The 23,531-nt window shown below is 40.2% G+C and overlaps 1 protein-coding gene across 1 annotated transcript in view; it reads right to left on the reverse strand.

Moving 5' to 3' along the window:
• AKNAD1 (AKNA domain containing 1) overlaps window positions 1-6,674 on the reverse strand; it is a 44,717-nt gene extending 38,043 nt beyond the window's left edge. The window contains 3 exon segments of the mRNA XM_074318549.1: window positions 691-818; window positions 820-1,754; window positions 6,268-6,674. Coding sequence (XP_074174650.1) covers window positions 691-818; window positions 820-1,728 — 1,037 coding nt within the window. The 5' untranslated portion in view covers window positions 1,729-1,754; window positions 6,268-6,674.
• Between the last annotated feature and the right edge of the window lie 16,857 nt (window positions 6,675-23,531).

The following is a 23,531-nucleotide window of genomic DNA, read 5'->3' on the forward strand; positions in this document are numbered from 1 at the left end:
CTAGTTACCAGTATAACAATCTTGAAGCTATTAAAGATTTTAATTCGATTTAATTTAGCATTAATAACTAGGGGTGTAATGTATGTAAGATACAGGGCCAGACCTCTGGGGGAAGTTAGGCAATGGAGAGATGAAAACAAGGGTGCTGCCCTCTAGAGACTTCAAATCTACTGTAATAAACAGATTTCCAAATTATTATGATTCAAAGCAGACGGAGATCAACGTTTTAACACAATACTAAACAAACAAGGATGGGAAAGATTGTGACTGGGGGTTCTGAAAAGTGCTGTGGCCCATGGGGAATTGAAGGAGGCTGTTAAAAAGAGCAGGTCTTGTTCCATGTAAGGTAGGAGCTCAGAGTACAGAGCCTGAGGAGAGGTTGGGTCCAGCCAGGTAACTGAGGATGACTCTGGGGGACGGAAGCTAAGTTTAGAAGGGTAGGATAAAGTAAAAAAAGATGGGGGGACTCAAATTCCAGGTGGAAGAATTGTGATTTTATTCTGTGATGTGTTATTAGTCCAGCCCGATTCTTCTCATGGAGACACCCACTGAGCTTCTGCAAGATCAAGGTACTTGGTCAGAACTAGAACTCAGTGGCAATCACCAACCAAAAACCCACACTGATAATAGATGAGCAGAGGCCTTAATGATGTATTCCCTGGAGACTACTTTCACATACCTCTCTCTACCTATTGTGAAGGTTCAGTAGTTTTCCTTTTCTGCTCTTTATCTCAACACAATTTGATCTAGACAGGTGAAATAGCTTGCACAATAGCTAACTTATCTCTCAGTTTAGGAGAAAAGCTGACTTGTTTAGATAATGGTAAGTAGTTTATCAATTAGGTTATTTTTAGGGATTTTCACTTTGGGACCAACCTTAGAGAAATCAGAGAACAGGTAATGAACTTGCCCTTGACCATATATGAACCCACTGTCTGATCTTGCTTTTTCAGTCTGCTGTTTCAGGGGTGTCTGCTTTTGGCAACGTTTTTGTTTATCTCTTGGACTCTTGGTTTTAGTTAGAAAATTTGAATTTTCTGGATGGCTGCTGTCTCCAGCAGCCACTGGCTCTTCTAAATCAGAGGTATTTTCTTCTGTTGCAGTTGAAGGACGACTATTCTTATTGCTGTTTTCACCATCCCTTTTGGGGTTGAGTTGGTCAGTGAGTTCTGGGATTGGTTCTTTTGTCCAAGAATTCTTAACGTAATGCAAACTAATGTTTTTAACAATAGCTTCATCAAAACTGTCAGCATTAGAACTCTCTGGGAGAGTTTCACAACTGATGCCTTGACCTTGTAAAAATTCCTCTTTGGAAAAATGATGCAGTAAAATACCAGAAACGTTTGACTTTGAAAGTTCTCCTTTATTAGCTGGAATGTGAAGATTTGTGTCATATTTTTTCTTGACTGCATTTTCAGGCATTTTATCCAGCGTCAGGGCCGTATCGACATTTCTGCAAGTCTCTTTATGTGTAGCCTTTTCTTGAGGGTTATCTACTGTTGAAATAGTTTGATCTGACATACCAAGGATGTCATTTTTTGAGGTAAAATTGTAGTCATTGTGTAGCTTCATTTGGGAGAAATTCCCATCATACGGCAAATCCTCCTGTCGCTTCAAAGTTGTATCTTCTGGGAAATCGGCTTCATCCATGTATGTGCAGTCTGACCTTTGTCTTTTGTACCTGACCTTGATGTTCTCAGTTGTAACAATGGGTATTCTGGCTTTCATTGATTGTCTTCATTGTGTGTCCTGTTCTGTGTAAAACAAGAACAGCCTTGTTGTAAATATATTAGGATAATGTATGAAACAGTGCTTATCCTGGAGTCTATGCCAGACAAAATGGATGCTTTTCATTTAGAGAAATTCAGTTATAAACATGAAGGCAGAAAGCTCAGCTGAGAGCTAACCCATCCTAAATGCTGCACTAAGATAATCAATGGTCTATAAGCAAGGAATTTTTTAAAAGGAGGGAGTGGTATTAAATTTTCATTCATTAGATTTTGAGGGAGACATTGGTCTCTTATGGTTAAGGACCAAATATTTATCAAGCTCTCTTAGGAAATGCTATATGGAATTGCTTCTCCCAAAATAGGAGCTTGGGATGGAAGTAAAGGATTGATTTTTTTAAAGTACCATGGCCGTCACTTGTCCACACATCACTGACAGGCCTCTGAGTTGTGTGGTTGAAAGCTGGCTCAGCTAACACGAAACCATCAATCTTCTCTGTTCTGGTGCTTTGTCATCTGTCCCCGCAGACATTCTGGTCCCCTTCTCCTGATATTTCCTTGAGTGTTGGGGAAAGGTAGATAAGGACTGACAGAAATACGACCAAGGAACAAAAAGCCCTTCTGGACACCTGGAGGCTGGCCTGCTACCTCCCTCTTCTGATTAGATCCCAGGCAGGACCCGGTCAGAGAGGCTGCCTTGCTCTGAGCAGGTCCTACAGGCAGCCACGGTCTGGGGGCAGCAGCGTATCTTGGGGATACTCGTGACAGTGGTAAGAACAAAACAAACTGCCATTTAATATGAGTCTTTTTTTTCTTTTAAATATAATTTAAAATATCCATTTAGATATCTCTTTTTGATTTGTGAACTTGCAGGATAACTCCTTAGAAGCAGTAAAATTTCCTCCAGTTTTAGGTGGAGTAACTGAGGCTCTGACTCAACCAGGGGAACTCGGCAACCGGCCAGCCTCCTTTGCTCTTAAAATGACAGAGTTGGATGACTGGATCGCATTGGTTTTCTCCTCATCAAAATTTTTATGAGTCTATAAATTACTGATTTATTAGGTGACCTAATATGTTTGACAAAAAAAAAAAAAAAAAAAGAACTCTCCAAGAAATAAGTACAAACTGAATGTGGTAAAGACATCTATTAAACACTGTACAAAAATCTTAATTTATAGAATGTTAGAGAACTCAAAAGATATTTTGTTTAGAGAGAGAGAGAGAGAGAGAGAGAGAATGAGGGAGGGAGGGAGGGAGGGAGGGAGGGAGGGAGGGAGGGAGGGAGGGAGGGAAAAGAAAGAAAAAAGAGGCAGGGGAGGAGGAGGAGGAGGAATCTCTGTAGGATCTCTTTAAATGATTTACAGGGTCCAATATTTACTGTAAAATGAGGTATATCTTTGTGAACAGAATTACAGGCCACTCCAACTCAAGTTGAAGAACAAGGAAAAGTGCTTCCCAGGAATGTCAGAAGCACAGTGGGAAAGCAGGGGCTGAAAGACCTGGATTTGAATGCCGGCCTCTTCACTCTTTAGCTAGATGACGTAGGGCAACTTATTTAACTTTTCTGAGTCTTAGCTTCCTTTTCTGAAAACTAGCAACAATAACACCTAGTTCACAGGATAGCTAGATGAACATGAGGTGATGTATGTAAAGCTCTTAGCATAGTGCTCAGTACAGAGTGAGCATTCAATGAGTGGTAGTTGAAAAATGAAAAACAAAACCCACCACAGTGTGGAATGCTGAAGGATGCCAGGTGCAGAAGGCTAGGTACTCTTTATCTGCAGGGATATTTAAAGGATAAAGAAATGGCACACATGAGACATGATCTCTAGAAGAGCCTTGAAACTATTTTTTAAATCTACCTGTAAAATGAATACACTGTTTGATGGTGAAAACTATCACTAAATAATTTTAAGTAAAACATTGTCTAAGACATCCAAATGGCCAAGTACTTATAAAGATGTTCAATATCACTAATCATCAGGGAAATGCAAATCAAAACCACAATGAGACCTCACACCTGTCAAGACAAGCGATAGCAAGTGTTGGCGAAGATGTGGAGAAAAGAGAACGCTTTATACACTGTTGGTGGGGATGTAAATTTGTTCAGCCACTATGGAAAACAGTATGGAGAAGCCTCAAAAAATTAAAAATAGAACTACCATACCATCCAGCAATTCTACTTCTGGGTATATACCCAAAGGAAATGAAAACAGGGTATCAAAAAGATATATGCACGCCCATGTTTATTCACATTATTCACAATAGCCAAGCTGTGAAAATAAACTAAGTGTCCATCAATGGATGAATGGGTAAAGAAGATTATATATATATATATATATTCAGCCATGAGGAAGAAGGACATCCTGCCATTTGTGACAACATGGATGGACCTTGAGAGTATTATGCTAAGAGAGATAAGTCAGACAGAGAAACACAAGTACTGTATGATATCACTTTTATGTGGAATCTGAAAAAACAGCATAGAATAGTGGGTATCAGGGCCTGGGGGGTGAGGGGATAGGACAGACGTAAGGGTTCAAATTTGCAATGAGCAGTAAATAAGCCCTAGAGATCTAATGTACAGTATAGTGAATATAGACAATATTATAATATTCAAATTTGCTAAGAGACTAGCTCTTAATTCTTCCAACCACTAAAAAGAAATGATCATCATATAATGTCATAGAAGTGCTAATTATCCCTATAATGACAATCATAATATATAAATATATCAACATATTCTACCCCTTAAAATTACACAATGTTATATGTCAAATGTATTTCAATTTTTTAAAAAAGTTGTCTAAGTTTTGAGGGAAAAAAGAGTATCTTTAAATGCCTATAAAGCAAGGAGATAAAAGAAAGATGAATTCTAGTTTTGCAAGACTTTTAATGACCCACACTACAGCCCCAAACTCATCCTCATGCTTGTTTGTGTCTTAAGGTGCTCATTACAGAGCTCCAAGCCCTTCTTACCAAGGAAGAAAGATCCTTTGCTACCATGTTTCCCCAAAAATAAAACCTAGCCGGACCATCAGCTCTAATGAGTCTTTTGGAGCAAAAATTAATATAAGACCCAGTATTACATTATATTATATTAGACCGGGTCTTATATAATATTATATTATATTATATAAAACCCAGTCTTACAGTAAAATAAGGCCAGGTTTTATATTAATTTTTGCTCCAAAAGACGCATTAGAGCTGATGGTCCCGCTAGGTCTTATTTTTAGGGAAACACAGTAGCCAGAATCTAGCTTCTAAAATACCATTCCATTTAAACTGATAAAATTTAATTTTTGCTGTGACTCTTAAGAAAGAAGAGACCACCAAGATAAGCCGGAAGCCTGAGGAACTCTCTCATTACATACAGGAAAACAGCTTCTATAATTATTATTGTTGTTATTTTTCTCTGTGCATGCAAAATATCAAATGGTTTTTCCCCGTTTCAGGACAGTCTACATCTTAGCATGGTAATGGGCTCTTACAAGTAGCTGCTGGAAGGAGCTGGAACATCCACACTAATATCCAGCTCAGTCTTGGAATCCAAAGCCTTGTTCAAAGAGTCTGACCAGAACCCACCAGCACCTTTCTGTAGAACACAACTGGATGTACTGAGTTCAGGTGAACACATTTAGGGCTCTGACTGCTCCTGCATTATGTGCTCAGCAATAGCTCACAATTCCCCTTGAGCTGAACACTTTGGGCGGTGAGGCCAGCACATGCCCACTGACCCCGGCTCATGAAAACGTGCAGGCTGGGCCCCAAGCAGGGATAAACAACAGCGTGCTCACCGTGCTGATGGCTACTCCCTGTGTGGTTTCCTTTATTATGAAGTCTGAGTTTGGTGCTGAAATGCTGGCTTAAGTCCACTCATTTGCCAAGTCTGAGAAGAAGCTAACCACGCCTGGGGTGACTGGGAACCTGGTGGAGTCAATTAAGAATATCAACAGTGGGAAAAGCAAGACTCCACAGTGGACCGAGGCTGAAGATGGTCAGAGAATCATTGCTTCTGGCTGGTAGGTGATGTTTGTTCTAGTCACTAAGTCCATGTAGTGGTGATGCAAATGTCATATCAGAGCACTGTTTCCGTCTTCAAAGGAAAACTGTGGGGCCGTGTGCCTGTGACAGTCTCTTAACCCCAATACCCTCTTTTCTGTGTTTAGACCTCTAGCCTCCAGACAGAATGTGTATGACCCATAGGTAGAGGAGAAAGCAGATATTGTTTCTACCAACCCTTCCCTGCCTCCCTCCACTAAAGTACCAGCCACTTAACACTCTCAGGTCCCGAACCTCACTCTTCTAAGATCAACCCTATTGACTGTAATGAAAATAGGAGTTGACTTTTGGAGGCAATGATTCAACACTCCTTTGTACGTGTGTCATTAGAATCTGAATAGACTACTGTTAGGAGCTGTAAGGGCATGATCCAATGATATTTTGTACTGCATAAAGCAATATGCTGCTCTAATAAGACCAGCATATGCTGCAGTCATCACAAACTGGTAAGACAACAGCAGTAGCAATAGAAACTCACCTCCGTCTTGGGGTCTCTGGACGTCATGGCGTGAACCGGTTGAAGGGCCTTGCAATACGGATGAGCAGTCCTTTAATTCTAACACATTTCTTTTTTTCAATAGTTGGAAGCTGGCTGCAACTGAACAACAGAACAAAAACTAAGCTCCGAAATCATGGTGTGCCTGCTTCTTCGGGGTTCCTTCAGCTGCAAGAAGTCAGCTTCAAAGATTACGTAGGGAGCTTCGGAAGGGATCTAAGTGTCTTTTGGGCGGGGCGTGTCTTTTAAGAGCATTCAGAAATACTTAGTTTGACTCTGTTTTAATTTTCAAATTCTCTCCCTCTACTCCTCGCTCAAGATTTCTATTTACCCATGAAGGCAAACAGGAGATGGCTCAGACCAGTCTGTGGTAGGCCACGCCCAGGGGTCAGGTGTTGATGGATTTTGTATCCAGTGTATGGTGTTGCCAGATTAAAATATTTTCAACGGTAAAGTGATACAGGCTCCCTCTGCAATGACTGCATTTGATGACACTCTGGTAATCCTATCAGCTAACTTTATCTCAGAAACATGGGGTGCCCACAAATGCAGGGTCTGTAACTGTAACCACATACCATTCAGTGTGGCTTCAGCCTGTTATTGTTGAGTGGCAGATGGGAGACACTGTGATGGCACAACACATCAATCCAATGCTCCTTGGAGAGCCGGATGGATCTATTATTTATTGTCAGTCAGAGATGTGGGCCTTCTGTGAGTGTGGGCCTTCAGCTGGTTTGACAACCAGCTGTTATAAATGATTTGTCCTAAAACTGTTTTAAAAGAACAATCAAAAACGTCTTTTGAAACTGTAAGCAAGGCAGTATTTGGAGAAGCTTCCTTTTGGCACTTTACAAGCAGCCTTTGCTTGTTTTCTTGCCCTTTGGGGACCAGCGCTGTCTTTTTATCCAGTTTTCCCATTGACATAACCACATAGTCGTCACAGATGGTCTAATTTGTACTGTAAACCCTGGACCTCTGCTGTGCTGTGGGAACATTGAGAAAACTCTTGCCCACTGATTTTCGAAGAATACTTCTAATGACAAATTTTAAAGCATACTAATATAAAGAAGTGTAATTTTTTTTAAAAAAAGGTAACTTGTTCCTACCCTAAGTTTCCAGGATTATAGCTTAAGTTGGGCAACCTCTGTCTAGAAATAAGAAGGCCCAGAATATTTTAGGAAAATTCTTTTTTATTTAAAGACTTACCTTTCTCTCTCCTGCCTTCCACCCCCTGACTAAAGGAAGAACGTTGACTTAAAATTATAAATTAACACAAAAAAATGAATAAAATGTCAAACATATTGTACATAGATGCCTTATCTATGTTCCTCAAAGTGATTTTTTAAAATTATGATTTTGATAAAAAGTCCATCTTTGCATTAGGAAAAAAAATCTACAGGATGAATTCCCCAAGTATGTGGATGGATTACAGGTAAATTTTATTTTCTTATTAGAGCTGTTCATTCATTTATTAAAAAAAATATTTATTGAACATACCTATTAGTTGCAAGACACTATACTAGGTCCTGAAATGAAAAGGAAACATAGAACATGGTTAGGAGTGTGGATTTTGGTACCAGATTGAGTTTGTACTTAGGCTGTATCACCCACTAGCTGTGCCACCTTGACACGTTGCTTAACGTCTCTGTTCCCCAGTTTGCCAATTTAAGAAATGGGGGGATTAATAGCACTGCCATACGGGGTTATGAGGATAATGGGAGCTGATTTATTTATTTGTTTATTTATTTATTGTTTTCTCTCTTTTTAAATTTTCATTTTGTTTTCTTAGTTTGGGGAGGGAGCTGAATTCAGTAATTGCATGCAAAGGATTCAGAATATTGTTTATTATAAATGGTGGTAAGTGCTGTGAAGGACAGGAAATGAATAGAAGAAAGGAAGGGAAAACTTTCTTGAGATAGGATAAGCAAGAAAGGGCTCTCTGAGGATGTGCTTTTCGAGCTGGAGCCTGAAGGATACAAACCCAGCCAGGCAGAATCAGACAGAATATTCCGGGTTGAGGGGACACGTGTACAAAGACCTGAGGACGACAAAGAACTTTGTGTACTGGGGAAGCTGAAAGGAGCTAGCGTGGGTGGTGACAGTGAAGATGAAAGAAATGGGTGTCTTCAAGATACAGGACGTATTTTGGAGAGAAAATCAACAGAAATTGGCAGTGTGCTTGTAAAGGTAAAGGACGGTGAGGGGGGAATTAATCATGACTCCTTTGTCATGTTTTCTAGTATTTTCCAAATACTTTATAATAAAGATCCGTTGCATCAACAAGAAAACGACCCCAGACAGCAAAGGAAATGAATCAGCACAAAAGGAAATATGCACGGCATTAAAAATTTTGAAAAGATGATGATCTAAATACATGACAAGCTGATTACCTTCATTAGAGCGCTTTGTTCTTTGGTTTAGACTTGTCTGTAGCCAACTAACATTTGCTGAGTGAACCGCTTACCATAGTTGTCTACACCACAAACAGGCACCTCCAGCTCTGGGGACAGCAGGACAAGAGTTTGAATCCCGGTTCTGCCACTTTCTCGTTTCACAATCTGGGGCAATTTACCTAACTTCTCTGAGTCTTATTTTCCTACTTTGCAAAATGATGCTGACAACTCTACCTCAAAGGGTTAATGTACGAATAAACTAAGATAATGCATTTACTTAGTCCAGTGTCCATCATGCAGTAAGTCCACGAAGTGGTAGCCGTTTTCTAGGGGACCCCATATGATCCTCCACCCTCATCCTCACCCTGATAAATCGGTTAGTTATATATTTGGAAATTTATGCAGCTAGTGATGCTCTCTAAATAAATGTGTGTTGGAGGTGGGTTATGCCTATTTTAGCTTTCATGCATGCGTAGGGTTTAGAACAGTGTGGCATATAATGTCTGACAAACACTAGCTTTAAAAAATTATTAACTATTATATAAAATGTATCAGTACTTCAAAATTTTAGCTTTTTTAGTCAACCTGTGTTGTTTCATATAAGAGAGAGGATTTGAAATGTAAATCTGTTATAAATTATGCTCTTGTAGAAAAATACTAGCTCTCACTATTTCTCTAAACCCTTTCTTGTAAAAAGCATGAAGCTCTTTAAATAGTAATCAATTAGAGCCCCCTACAGTGATTATGAAGTAAATATTACCTAATCCATTGCTGAAATGCCAACTTTTATTGGACAGTATTGGCTGCTATATTAAAATACCGGAAGTGACAACCATAGGAAAGATAAATAATACTCAACACTTCGGCTTTTATGATGGGCTTGTGTAGGCTTAATAAACATTAGTTAATTAAGACTCACAACAACAAGGTGAGGTATTTCTTCACCCTCTTCAACAATATCATCATCTCAGAGATGGAACCTCAGTACAGCGCTAAGCAATTTAGGACAGGAAATAATTACCTGCTGAAAAGATAACAGCACTTTGCATCTAAATGACATTTATTAACCAAGAGGATCCAGCCACATTACAAACTCTAAACACTCTCAGAGGCTTAATGAGCATCTCCCTTTAACCTTGTGGAACAGATTAAAGGAGAGGAAGCAACTAAGCCAAAATCACACAGCAGGTCACTAGCAATGAGGATTTATTCTCTTGGGTTCACGTATTAGGTGGGAAGTGAAGAAAGTGAATAGTTATGGAGGGCCTACTATGTGCTAGGCCCTTTGTGTACATCATCTCATCCGTACTTTCCACAGCCCCTCAAGATAAACACCACATCATCCCTCCATTAAGATGCGGAAATGAGCTTATAGTAGCAGGGTAGGTCAGCTGAGTCCAAAGCCAGCTTGCTTCTGCTCCTATTAGACCATGTATCACAACGTGGAAGGAAATATAGAAGTGGACAGACTCACCGGTTTGTCTTTTCCCTTCCTTCCCTCTTTCTTTCCCTCCTTCCTTCCCACCTTCCTTCCTTCCTTCCTTTCTCCCTTCCTTCCTCCCTCCCTCTTCCTCTCTCTCTCTCTCTCTCTCTCTCTCTCTCTCTCTCTCTCTCTCTCTCTCTCCTCCTCTCTCTTTCTTTTGTGATTGTATTAGTTTCCTATTGCTGCTGTAACAAGTTATCACAAACTTAGTGGCTCAAAACAACACACATGTATTATTATTTGGTTCTGGAGGTCAGAAATCCAAAAATGGGTCTCACTGGGCTAAAAAATCAAGGTGTCAGCAGGGCTGCCTTACTTCTAGAGTCTGTAGGGGAGAATTCCCTCACCGTTTCCAGCTTCTGAAGACCGTTTCCTGACCTATGTCCCCTTCTTCCCTCTTCAAAGCCAACATCACAGCATCTTCAAATCTCTTTTTGACTCTGACCCTCCTGTCTCCCTCTTTTACTTATAAGGATTGCTGAGATTACAAAATTGAAACCACTCAGATTATTCAGGATCGTGTCCCCATCTCAAGTCCCCTAATTTAATCTCACCTGCAAAGTCCCTTTTGGCATGTAAAGTAATATATTCACGGGTTCTAGGGATTAGGATGTGGACAGCTTTGGAGGCCATTGTTTTGCTTACCACAGTATTCATTTTATATTTTGGAGAATTCTTAGAAAACTAGGATCTATGCCTCATCATTTGGTCCCCAAGCAGTAGCTCTTGTACTTCCAGGGGGTCTCTTACCCCCAAAGCCCCGTCTAATGTGGAGCTTTATCATCCCATGGAATAAATTTGTTGAGATACAGTAAATACTGTAGGAAGGCATACCTCACATGTGGAAAGTTTTAAAAAATGAAAACTATTGATATATGCAACTACACGGCTGAATCTCAAAATAACGATGCTATTTGAAAGAAGCAAGACCAAAAAGAAAGAAAGAACACATATTGTATGATTCCATTTAATTAAAATTCTGCAAACTGCAAACTAACATATAGTGACAGTTGCCTGCAGTTGGGGTGGAGGTTGAGGGAGGGATTCCTAAGGGCACGAGGAAATTTTCAGGGGTGATGTACATGTTGTTTGTGTTGATGGTTTTCACAGGTGTATACACATGTCATACCAATGTCAGAACTTGTGCACTTTACATATGCGCTGTTTATTATATGTCAGTTACAGCTCAATAAAGCTGTTAAAAATTAACAATACATGAAAAGAAATTGAAAATACTCCCAAGGCACACAGGAACCATAAATGAGGTTATAGAGCCAGAGAGAAACTGACTCACACGGCAGTAATCTTATCTATATAGCTCTTCAGAAAATTCTTAAACGTTCATTCAGATATTATCATTTCAGGATGATTGAAGATTTGCAAGTATAACACATTTGGGAGTTTATTTTGCATATCATCTAAGCTCCTTAGCATATGGCATATGAGGCCCTTTGTGAACAGCAGCTGCCAACCTCTCCAACCTGTCTTCCCACTGCACCTTGACTTGAAATTCATCCTTCAAAAGTGCTAAGGTATTTATAGGGGCCAAGCTCACCTGGAGTTTAATGTCTCCATGTCTTTGAATGCGCTGCTGTCCTCTCTGCCTGGGATGCCCTTCCTCCCTGGCCTCCTTGGCCAGGAGAGGTCAGCACTTCCTCCTCTGCCACCTCTGCCCCCTGTGCAACAAGCTTCCTCAGTTGACTTTCCCCACCGCATTGTAATTAATTGTCTTACATCTGTCTCTGTCACTCGTCTACCTGCCATTGCAGAGACTCAACAGGTATGGCGTGGAATTAGAAATGCGCCTGGTATGTCATAGAGACAAACGTCAGAGCCGTTAGGGCGTCTGTAGGGAAGGATGTCCATCAAAAGAGGAGGTCGATGTCGACAGGTGAGGGGATAAAGCATGGCCAGGAAGTCGGTGGCAATGACACTCCTCCAGCCCAAACTAGAGCAAGATCACGCCAGAGATGACACACACGTGTGACATGTTTTTGGTTATTACAGCACCTGAACTGGGGGTGGGGGTGGGGGGAAAGTGCTGCTGGCCCTTAGTTCCTGGAGACCAGGGTGGAAGCTGGGTAAAGAGCAGCCCCGTAGAAGAATGATCACATCCAAAGTGCCACTGGGGCTTTCATTAAGAAATACTACTCTAAAGATAAGAAGTATTTTCTCTGAAAAGACCCAAAATGGTCCTTTTCCTTAGTGTTTCAGCTGAGTGCGAGGCACATTCAGTAAAGGACCAGGGTCCTCCCTCACTACAAACACTCATTCTTCTTGAGACCTGCCTGCGTCTCCAGCCAAGTGTCACTCTGCCCTCTTCCTCCCTGTACTTTATTTCTTTTGTTCCTCAAATACCCTGTCTCCAGCCCACCTTGGGGCCCTCCCTTCATGCTGTTCACTCTGCCTCATCTTCCTTCTTTCTACCCTAACTCATCCCTTAGCAAGTTACTTCTTCCAGAACCTTCCCTCATCTCCTATACTAGGCCTGGTTCCTCTAATATAAGCCCTCAAAGCACTTTATCTCTTTAATAGCATTTATCACAATTATAAAATATTGGTGGAAGGAAGGCGGGAGGAGGGATAGGAAGGGAGGAAAGAAGTGAGGAAGACCCATTTGGCTGCTTGAGGAGAGTGGAAAGAGGATACATTTTTAAAAACCAGACTCTTCTTAGCTCTGTTCCTCATTAGTTGAGGACCTTGAGTAAGTTATCTAAGTGATTTGAATTTCAGTTTCTTCAGTCACAAAATGGGGGTGTTTGTGCAGATCAAAGGAGATAAGTATATAGAGTACCTTGCTCAGTGTCTGACACATGGTGGGTGCTGAAGAAATGTCAAATCTCCCCCACCCCACCCTACCCCACGGAAGGGCAGGTAAGTGTAGAAATTTAATTGAGAAAGATGGACTGAAAAAGTCTTTATATCTAGCTTGAGAGAAAGGAGAACAGCTATAAACCTTTTATGTGGGCTGAAGGGGTTCTGAGAACTCACAGATGTCCTAAAGAAAGCCTGTGGTCAGCAGGTGGGCAGTCGTAACGAGCTGTGAGTAGAAGCAATGAAGTGAGTTCATAGACACTGACGTGAGAGTGTTGCTCAATTTTCTTCAAAGATCTACTCTTTTCTGCACGGTCCCTCCAGCGTGCTTGCAAGTACCTGTGCGATGACTACACCTGGCTTCTCAGAAGGAGCTTGAGCTAACTAGGAAGTGAGGCACCTCTAAAGTACTTACATAGTCCTTTATGTCTCCAAGATCAGGGTCCTAATGAGGTGTTACTGATGAAACAAAAGATAGTTAGGGGAGGGTCAGTGACAGCTTTCTGAGGTAGAACCTAGCCACTGAGGTAGAAAGGGTTCTAAGTGACTAGTTTTGATTTGTAGGATTTGCCTCTCAAAGGGAACCTCTGGGTACATTTGCAAGCCCATAATTAAGACTGATGATAGCGTCATAAAACAGTGGGTATTTATTATCTTCAGAAGAGAATATCTGAGTACTCGTGCTATCCTAAAGGCTTAGAAGTTAGATACACGGAAGATTGCTAGGGCAATCCTAAGAGAGAGTCTCACTTCCTTTCCAAGCAAACCATCCCACTATGTGATCCTTGGAATAACAGGGTAGTAAACAAGTTTCATTGGGCAACTTCTTTCGCACAGGACACCATGTGAATTCAGAGCCCTTGATTGCTGCTAACAGGCTGCTCCAGATCTGCTGTTAAGCAGCCAGATTGCGCACCTCAACTTTAGAGAGCCCCGAAAAGAACACAGGGCTGTTTCCTGTTAAGCCGTGAACTACTTGCTTCTCTTTTTCAGACAGCCTTCTTCCTTCCTAAAAAGTTGCCAGGCTCACCTGCCTTTCCCAACTCCTGTCCTGGGACCTCCTCAGTTCAGAAACGGTGAGTCATCCTTGCGTGGGACACATTCCCTCTCCCCCCACCAAACTCCTAACCTCTCTGTTCTCCCCTCTCCCGTAAGCACTCAATCCTGTTTCATACCTAAGTATTTTATTTTTCGAAAGGAAATGACAGAGAGACACACTTATGGGGAATAGACAAAGCCACGGTAATTTATTCTTCTTTAAACTTTTTTGTTGCTTTAAGTTATTCCGCTTAGTGTAGAAAATGTGAAAAGTAGAGAAAAGCGTAAAGAGTCAGAATGCTTCAGTATAATTTTTTCTAGTGTTTATTAAACATGTTTTACATAGTTGGGGTTATAATGTGTAAGCAATTTTGTATACCATGATTTTTTTCATTTAATATCAAGAACTTCCCCCATGTTATTAAAACCTTTTAAATAAATACCTATTTTTTAATAGTTATAGCCACTACATGGCTATACTGTAATTAATCACTTATTTCCCTAATGACAGACATTTAGGTTATATCTAGTTTTTCAATATTTTAAAATAATATAAGAGTAAACATCTTTTCCTGTATTTTAAATTATTTCCTCGAGGTAGATTATTATGTGGGAAAGTATTAGGACAGAGTGTAAATATTTTAATGCTCTCAAACTATATACCAAATTGATTTCAAAAAGTCATATAGTCTCACCAGCAACATGGGAGTGACATATTGATATACTCTGCAACACTGAACATTAACATTTAAAGAATCTTTGCCAATTTAAAAAAAAGGTATTCCAATATTGTTTTAATTTGTAATACTTTGATAACTGATATGGTTGAACATTTTTCTTATGTTTATTGGCCATTTTTATGCTTTTTTTTATTATTATTGGGGAACAGTGTGTTTCTCCAGGGCCCATCAGCTCCAAGTCGTTGTCCTTCAATCTAGTTGTGGAGGGTGCAGCTCAGTTCCAAGTCCAGTCGCCTTTTTCAATCTTTAGTTGCAGGGGGCGCAGCCCACCATCCCATGTGGGAATTGAACTGGCAACCTTGTTGTTGAGAGCTCACGCTCTAACCAACTGAGCCATCCGGCTGCCCCTCAGGAAGCTCAGCATCAGCTTGTCTTCAGTTTAGTTGTGGAGGGCGCAGCTCACTGGCCCATGTGGGAATTGAAACGGCAACCCTGTTGTTAAGAGCTCCAGCTCTAACCAACTGAACCATCTGGCTGTCCCGAGGCCATTTTTACTCTTCATTTGCAAATTATCTCAGTCCTTTGCTCATTTATCTATTATCCACAATATAACTAGTTGTTTTTTTTATTATAAAATGTAATACATGTGCATTGTAAAAGATGTTAATACTTATAGTGTTTTATAACCTACTCCTTAAAGAACTCAGTCTAATACATTGTATCTTTCTATTTCCACCAGTATACATCTAAGCCTTCATTTTCTTTTTCTAAGCCTCTGTTTTTAATGGCTATGTCATATTCCACTGTATGGATGAACAAGATCTGTTTTCACCAATCCTCTGGACATATAAATTGTGTCTTCTCTTTCCATATGAAAAATGATTGCATGATGAATGTCTGGTACGTTTATTTTGTACACTTGTCTGGTCATTTATATAGGTAAAGTCCTAAAAAATAGAATTATTTGCTTAATAGGTACTGAAGCTTTTGGTATTTATTGGAAAATTTCCCTTCAAAATGGTTATACCAGGGCTGGCCCGGTGGCTCAGATGGTTGGAGCTCTGTGCTTCTAACGCTGAAGGCTGCCGGTTCTATTCCCACATGGGCCAGTGGACTCTCAACCACAAGTTTGGCGGTTCCACTCCTTGATTCCTGCAAGGGATGGTGGGCTCCGCCCCCTGCAACCAAGATTGAACACGGCACCTTGAGCTCAGCTGCCGCTGAGCTCCCAGATGGCTCAGTTGGTTGGAGCGCATCCTCTCAACCACAAGGTTGCCGGAAGGACTCCCGCAAGAGACGCAAGAGACGGTGGACTGTGCCCCCCTGCAACTAACAATGGTAACTGGACCTGGAGTTGAACTGCGCCCTCCACAACTATGATTGAAAGGACAACAACCTGACTTGGAAAAAATCCTGGAAGTATACTCTGTTCCCCAATAGAGTCCTGTAAAAAAAAAAAGAAATATTAAAAAAAAAATGGTTATACCAGTTTCTTGGCCTACTAGCAGCATGTGAGAGGACAAATTGCATCGTATCCTCACCAACAGTGAGTAACACCATGCTTTTTTAATCTGTAATCTAATAGGCATAAAGGTGTCCCGTTGTGTCAATGTGCATGTATTTAAACACTACTGAGGCTGAAGTTAATTTGTGGGCTCATTGTGGTCCTTTGAATTTCCAATATCCTTGTCTTTTGTCTTTCTATTGGCTTGTTGCCTTTTTTTTGGTTGGATTGTTTCATTGAAAGAGCTCTTTAACTATTAATATTAAGTATTTAGTATTAACCCTTTGCCCTTCACATATATCTCCATTTATCAATTTCCTTTTGACTTTAGAAGAGGCAGTACAGGGAGAGTTTAAAGCATGGGCCCTGAGACAGACTGGCTCTGCCATTTACCAGGTGTGGTAAAGGTACCCTATTCAGATGTCCTTTACAGCCATCTCCCAGCTGTTGTGGGGCTGGCTACTAAAGATTACAGCTGCCTCCCTTTCTGAAGAGTTTGCACTAGAGGGACGTGCCATATCTGGGGAAGTTACACCCCACCCCACCCCAATACAGTGATTCAAAAAAAAACAGTACCCTCAGATGACAGTTTAGTGGTTACCAGAGAGTAAGGGGGAAGGAGGTGGTAGAAGAGAAAAAAAGGGGGTCAAATATGAGTATATGGTAATGGAGGGAGAACTGACTCTGGGTGGTGAACACACGATGCAATATATAGATGATGTATTATAGATTTGTACACTTGAAACCTATATAATTTTACTAACCAAAGTCACCCAATAAATTTAATTAAAACACACACACACACGTAGTACCCTTCTGAAAGTGAGGGCTAATTCTATGGTGAGGTTTATCTCTAGACTCTGGAGCCCTCCCTCTATGAATCAGACCAAGGTCAAGATTTCCTAAGATCCGTTCTTACTTGGCTCTTTTCTGTTCCCTATCCTGTCTCACTCTCTTCCTTACAGGTTCCTTCTGAAGAGCCTTCCTTCAATAAGTCACATGGATCTAAGTCCCTCTCTCAGGGTCTGCTTCTAGGGAAACTGACCCAAGATTCTGCAAAATGGGGATAATATTAGTACCTACTTCATAGGGTTGTTGTGAAGATGAAATAGTGATTAAAATCATAGTAATGGCAAAAATTATCCCGCACTTATTAGGTAGTAGGCATTGTCCCGAGCACTTTCCATGTATTCATTTAGTCCATGTATCAGTCAGGATCCAGCTATGAGCCTCAAACATGTAAAACGCTAAGAACAGTGCCTGATGCATATTTAACAACAATAAATCTTAGCTATCATTCTGACTGATTCACTCTACATTTCAAATGAAAGATTAGGCCTGTTAGTAGTCTGTTCCCCCTGCATTTTGAGGTCTCCTTCCTATGTCCCTTTTCTTAGGTATTCCTTTGGAAAGCTCCTTATTTTTCCCTCTTATTCCAAAAGGTGGAGCTACCAAGTCCACATTTTTGCTGAGCAAGCTCCACACCCAATATGCTGACTTCCTTTCAGTCGAGGGAGCACTGTTATTCTTTGATAGACTTTGTTGGAAAAGGAAACAATATGTGTTATCTACCTGGTTATAAAATTTGCCTTGACTCAAGGGGGTCATTTATAACTCAGAGAAAAGTCCAGCCACCCTAGCTTTACAAAAAAAAAAAAAAAAAAAAAAGAAAAAGAAAAGCTAAGCCTATCCTAACAATCCTGCATGTTATAAAGCAAGGGGGTCCAAACTGCGACCTGCGTGCCAACTGTGGCCCGCAATCCATTTTTAATTGGCCCGCAGCAAATTCCAAAAATATATGTAGTTTACTTAAATAAACCAGGTGAGGCAATACGTACTTCACCTCGAGTGAGTGGCCTGGCTGTTTGTGTATTTTACCTCATATGGCCCTTGGTAAAAAAAGGTTGAAAAAAGTTTGGACACCCCTGTTATAAACTATGCACACACTCTGTTCTCTCCCTTCTCCAAGGCACTGAGAAATGGTCGAGAAAGCTTGTCATCAGTGTCAATACCAGGGAGTTTCATCTAGTGATGTGGGAATGATACAATAAGACCCTCATTGTTGTGTCCCTAGCACCCAGCAAAGTGTTTGGCACATAACAGGCATTTAAATATATGTGATATTGAACAAATGAATGAGTGAATTTGCAAGGTCAGAGAGAGCAATGACATCAGTTAATAGTTGTTTGTATTTACCCACTAATATGGTATCGTTTCCTTCCTGCATCTTTAATCATCCATCTGAGATCATTTTTTCTTCTTGAGAAAGAACATTTATAACTTTAGTGAGTGAGTGAGGGTCTGTGATGGCAAAATCAGTTTTTGTTTACCTGAAAATGCCTTTATTTTACTCTCATTTTTGGAAGATATTTCCACTGGTTAAATAATTCTAGGTTGACAGTCATTTTTTCTGAGCACATCAGAAATATTCTTCTAGCTTATATTTTTGCAGTTGCAAAGTCACCTATCAGCCTAATTATTCTTCTATTGGAGGTAATCAGCCCTTTCACTCTCACTCGTTTTAAGGTTGCTTCTTTGTTTGCAGCACTCTGCCTTGTCATTACCTATGTCTAGGTGTAAATGTCTTTTTTCCTTCTTTCTAAAAGTTCCTGCTTAAAGTATTGTCCATTTCTTTTGTCATCTTAGAATTTTGATTGGACGCATGTTAGATCTATCCTCCATGTTTCTTTTTTATATGAAAAAAATAGTTCAGGTCTAGCTTCCATTTTGCTAATTGTCTCTTCAGCATGTCCAATCTGCTGTTTAACCTGTTCATTGAAGTTTAAATTCTAATTATTATGTATTTTTAAATCTAGAACTTTGTTGGGTTCTTTTTTAAACCTTCCTGTTCATTTTTTTACCCCAGAACTTTGTTCTTTATTTATGTTTTCTATTTTTGACTTTCTTTCTTTCTTTTATGTTTTTTTTTTTTTAATTAAAGTTTATTGGGGTGACATTTGTTAGTAAAGTTACGTAAGTTTCAGGTGTTCAATTCTGTAATACATCATCTATATATCACATTGTGTATTCACCACCCAGAGTCAGTTCTCTTTGACTTTATTTCTTAAAATATATTAAACATACTTATTTAGAACCTATGACTGGTAACTCCAGTTTCTAAGTCTTTATGAGTTTGATTCTGTTAATCTCTTTTTCCCCTGCTAATTCTTATACAAGATGCCTTATTTCCTTGTATGATTTCTGATTTGATTGAGAGTTCACATTTCTTGGAACTATTTCTGGGGAAATTTTGGGGTCTCGGTTAAATTGGTGTCTTAGCCAACTTGGGCTGACAAAGTACCATAAATTGAATTGCTTAAACGAAAATTTATTCCACACAGTTCTGGAAGCTGGGAAGTCCAAGATCAAGTTGCCGGCAGATTCAGTGTCTGGTGAGGACACTTGCGTGTTCATAGAGGGCTGTCATCTTGCTGTGTCCTCACATGATAGAGGGGGTAAGGTTGTTCTCTGGGGTCTTTATTTTTAAAGATTTTTTTAAAAAGATTTTTTTATTGGGGAAGGGGAACAGGACTTTATTGGGGAATAGCGTGTACTTCCAGGACTTTTTCCAAGTCAAGTTGTTGTCCTTTCAATCTTAGTTGTAGAGGGCGCAGTTCAGCTCCAGGTCCAGTTGCCATTGTTAGTTGCAGGGGGGCACAGTCCACCATCTCTTGCGGGAGTCCAGCCGGCAACCTTGTGGTTGAAAGGACGCGCTCCAACCAACTGAGCCATCTGGGAGCTCAGCGGCAGCCATGTTCAATCTTGGTTGCAGTCCACCATCCCTTATGGGAGTCGAGGAATCGAACCGGTAACCTTGTGGTTGAGAGCCCACTGGCCCACGTGGGAATTGAACCGACAGCCTTCAGTGTTAGGAACACGGAGCTCCAACCACCTGAGCCACCAGGCCGGCCCTCTGGGGTCTCTTTTATAAGGGTGCTAATCTCATTTATGAGGACTCCACCTTTATAAGCACCCCAAAGGCCCTACCTCCAAATACCATCACATTGGGGATTAGGTTTAAACATGAATTTGGAGGGGAGGGGACATAAACGTAGTTTATACCGTAGTGGTTGGGTTTCTCTACAGGTGATTTGATTTACCTTTGCCAGTTGCTAGGGGACACTACTTTGAATTAAATGATGTGCTTGAATTTTTCAGAAAACTCAGGTAGAACAGATTATTGCCCTTGGTTAAAAAAATCTTAGAGAAGATATTTCCCCTTCCATTCTATATGTTAAGACTAATTACAGGCAGTTTCCTCTTGTAATCTTCTGGGAAACAGTTGGGGAAGTCTTTGGGGAATCCTGGCTTTATAAGATTGCTCATCTTGGAAGAAACTGGCCTTTGTCTCTTTTTCTATGTCCCATCAGACCATGACAAAACTCAGATTCATCTAGTTTAGTCAAGATGAATCTCGGCTTCAGTGATCTACTTATCTCTTTTCCTAGTTCTTAGCTTAAGTAATCCTTATTTTATGCTAATTCGTTGACAAATTTTCTATTTTTAAAAAAATATTTAAAAGTATTTTAAGTTGTTCTCAGTGGGAGAGTTGGACAGAGTATCTAATTCATGACTGTCAGAAAGGGAAGTCCACAGAGTGATTTTCTTCACTACTTTTTGTTCTGAAAAAAAAAATCCAAATTTCCATAAAAGGCAAAGGAATAACACATGAATAGTATAGTATAAGAATAGTGCATGTGTGCACAGGCGTGTGTGTGTGTGTGTGTGTGTGTGTGTCCCCATATATCTTCAACTAGACTCAATTGTTAATATTTGGTTTGTATTTCTCTCTTTCTCTGTCTCTTCTGCTGAACCACTTGAATATAAGTTACAGAAATCATGGTGCTTTAAATGAAATGTTTCAGCTTGCATCTCCTAAAAATTAAGAAATTCTCCTATATAACCACAATTCCTTGTCACATGTAAGAAAATTAACCATAATTCCATAATATCATCTATTAATAATATACAGCCTATATTCAAATTGCCTCATTTGTTTCTTAAATGTCTTTTAATAGTCTCTTTCTCTCTCTCTCATTCTGGACTCCATCAAGATTCATGTATACTTTTGGTTTCTTTTTCATGACAAAGATGTTTATGAAAAGTCTTGTAGAGAATCTCAAATTCTGGATTTGTTTCAGAGTGCTCTTTTAAAAATATATACAAATGAATTTATTCCCAAGCTTAAAATCTTTCATGGTCTATTATAACATTTAGGAAATAAAGCCCAAACTCATTACCCTGGCTTAAAAGGCCTGCATGATCTGATGTGACTTCATCTTGTATGTTCTCCTCCCCCTCACTTCACTAAGCCACAGTGGCCTTCTTCCAATTTCTCAACCCACAAAGCTTGTCCTCACAGGACTTTGCATTAGCTGTTCCCTTTGCCTAATGTGTTCTTCCCTGAACTTTGCTTGAAAGTTGGCTCCTTGTAATTCAAATCTCAGTTTGAATACCATCTTCTCAGTAACCTTTCTTACCTTGCCTCAGTGTAAACTAGTCATTCAGGCACTCACTCTCACATCACCGTACTTGGACTTCTCTGCATGGTACCTGTCACATCCGGATATTTTTCTTGTTTTTTATTTTTATTGAACTCCAGAAGAGCAGAGGCTGTGTTCGGTCTTGCTCAGGACTATGTTCCCAGCACCTAGAACAGTGCCTGACACATAGCAGAAATTTATTGAATAGTTGCTGAGTACTGTAATGAATAAGCTAAAAGCTGAGGGCTGAAAAGAAGCCAGCTATTGGAAGAACCTGTGGGGGAAATCCAGGCAGAGGGAATGGCCAGGGAGAAGGCCTCGAGAGAACCCAGAAATGGTGTATTCAAGGGCATGAGGAATGTCCTGGAGGACAGTGTGCCAGGAGGAGAAGGAAATGCAGGAGAGTAGAGAGGTGGGTAGGACAAGATGACTTAGGGCTTTGTGGGCCATGGTAGGGAATTGAGATTTTATTTTAAATCAAATGTGAAATCACTAAAGGTTTTCAAAGTAGAAGAGTGACATAATCTGATTTATACCTTTTAAAAGAGAATTGAAAAGATAATTGAACTTGGGTAAGATAGAGATAACTAACATGAGTGATAGAAAGTCACATGTGTAAGAGATTTGGGAGGGGAAAATAATGATTCATTTGGACATGTTGAACTTGATATATTGTACGTCCTTTGTGGCTTTCATATCAACACCCCAAAGAAGAATTTATGAGTAAGAAGGAATTATAATACTTACCTCTGAGATAGTACAGCTAACTAATTTAGTTGTTATTTATAAGTACCTGATATTAAAGGTAGTTGTTGATAATGATAATAGGGACCATTTATTGAGCAGGTAGGCATTATGGTAACCACTTAACAAAACTTACCTCACTGAAGCATCACAACCACGCTTGTGAAAAGGGGATTTATTATCTGTGTCTTACAGTTGAGGAAAATGAGGCTAACGAGGATAAGTAACTCACTCGTTCAAGATCATTTAGCCAGTGAGTGGCAGAGGTGGAGCTCAAATGTAAGTCTAGTTTGATGCCAAATGATGCTATTATTTTAACCAATTTCCCATAATACTTTCCCGTAAGAGAAATGGTGTTTGGATCACTTGGTTATGACCATCATTCAGAGGTATTGAAACTGGGGTTTTCTTTAACATATCCTTAAGCCCGTAGAAACATTTAAGTTTCATTTCAGCGGAGAAATATCTGAGAAATAATCGAATTAAACCAATCAGATTCTTTAGCCCAGAGAGACTACAGTCTTGTTATTTTTGTGGAGAACAAATTGAGACCTATTTTTTTTTTTTTTTTTTTTTTTTTTTTTAGTTAACTTGATAAGGAGAGGAAGTGAATGGAAATAAAGTTTATTCTTCCCAGTGTATTTGGAATGTAGCTGCCTGAAACTGAGTGAAACTGCCACCCAGTTTTCCTGGGAACCAGCGATTCTGCAGTCAACACAAGTGTGCTTTTTTAACAGCTGGAAACGCCAGAGTTGTGACAGAGCCTCCAGAACTGAGGCTGCCTTGTTCACTTTCACACGGTCCCTCTGTTCCTTTCACAGAGCCCTCTTTTTCTTAGACAACCCGCAAATGCCGCTGGGGATATTCATTCTCTAGGCCCGGACGAGCCTTAAGCGCAGGAGGCACGCGTTTGGGGCTCCCGTCTTTTAAAAGGGTCTAGGCTAGTCCCTCGCTGAAGCACTTTTTCTGGACGATATTTATCGCTCCGCCCGTTAGTGTCTGAGGAAGAAACAAGAGGGCAGGAAAGCAACTTCAATTCGGTGGTCGAGGAGAGGTCCGGGAGGAGCGCAACACCGAGCACCCCCAGACCCCGCTCAGACTGACACG

The sequence above is a fragment of the Rhinolophus sinicus genome, linkage group LG14 (genome assembly GCF_036562045.2).
Source record: "Rhinolophus sinicus isolate RSC01 linkage group LG14, ASM3656204v1, whole genome shotgun sequence".
NCBI lineage: Eukaryota > Metazoa > Chordata > Mammalia > Chiroptera > Rhinolophidae > Rhinolophus > Rhinolophus sinicus.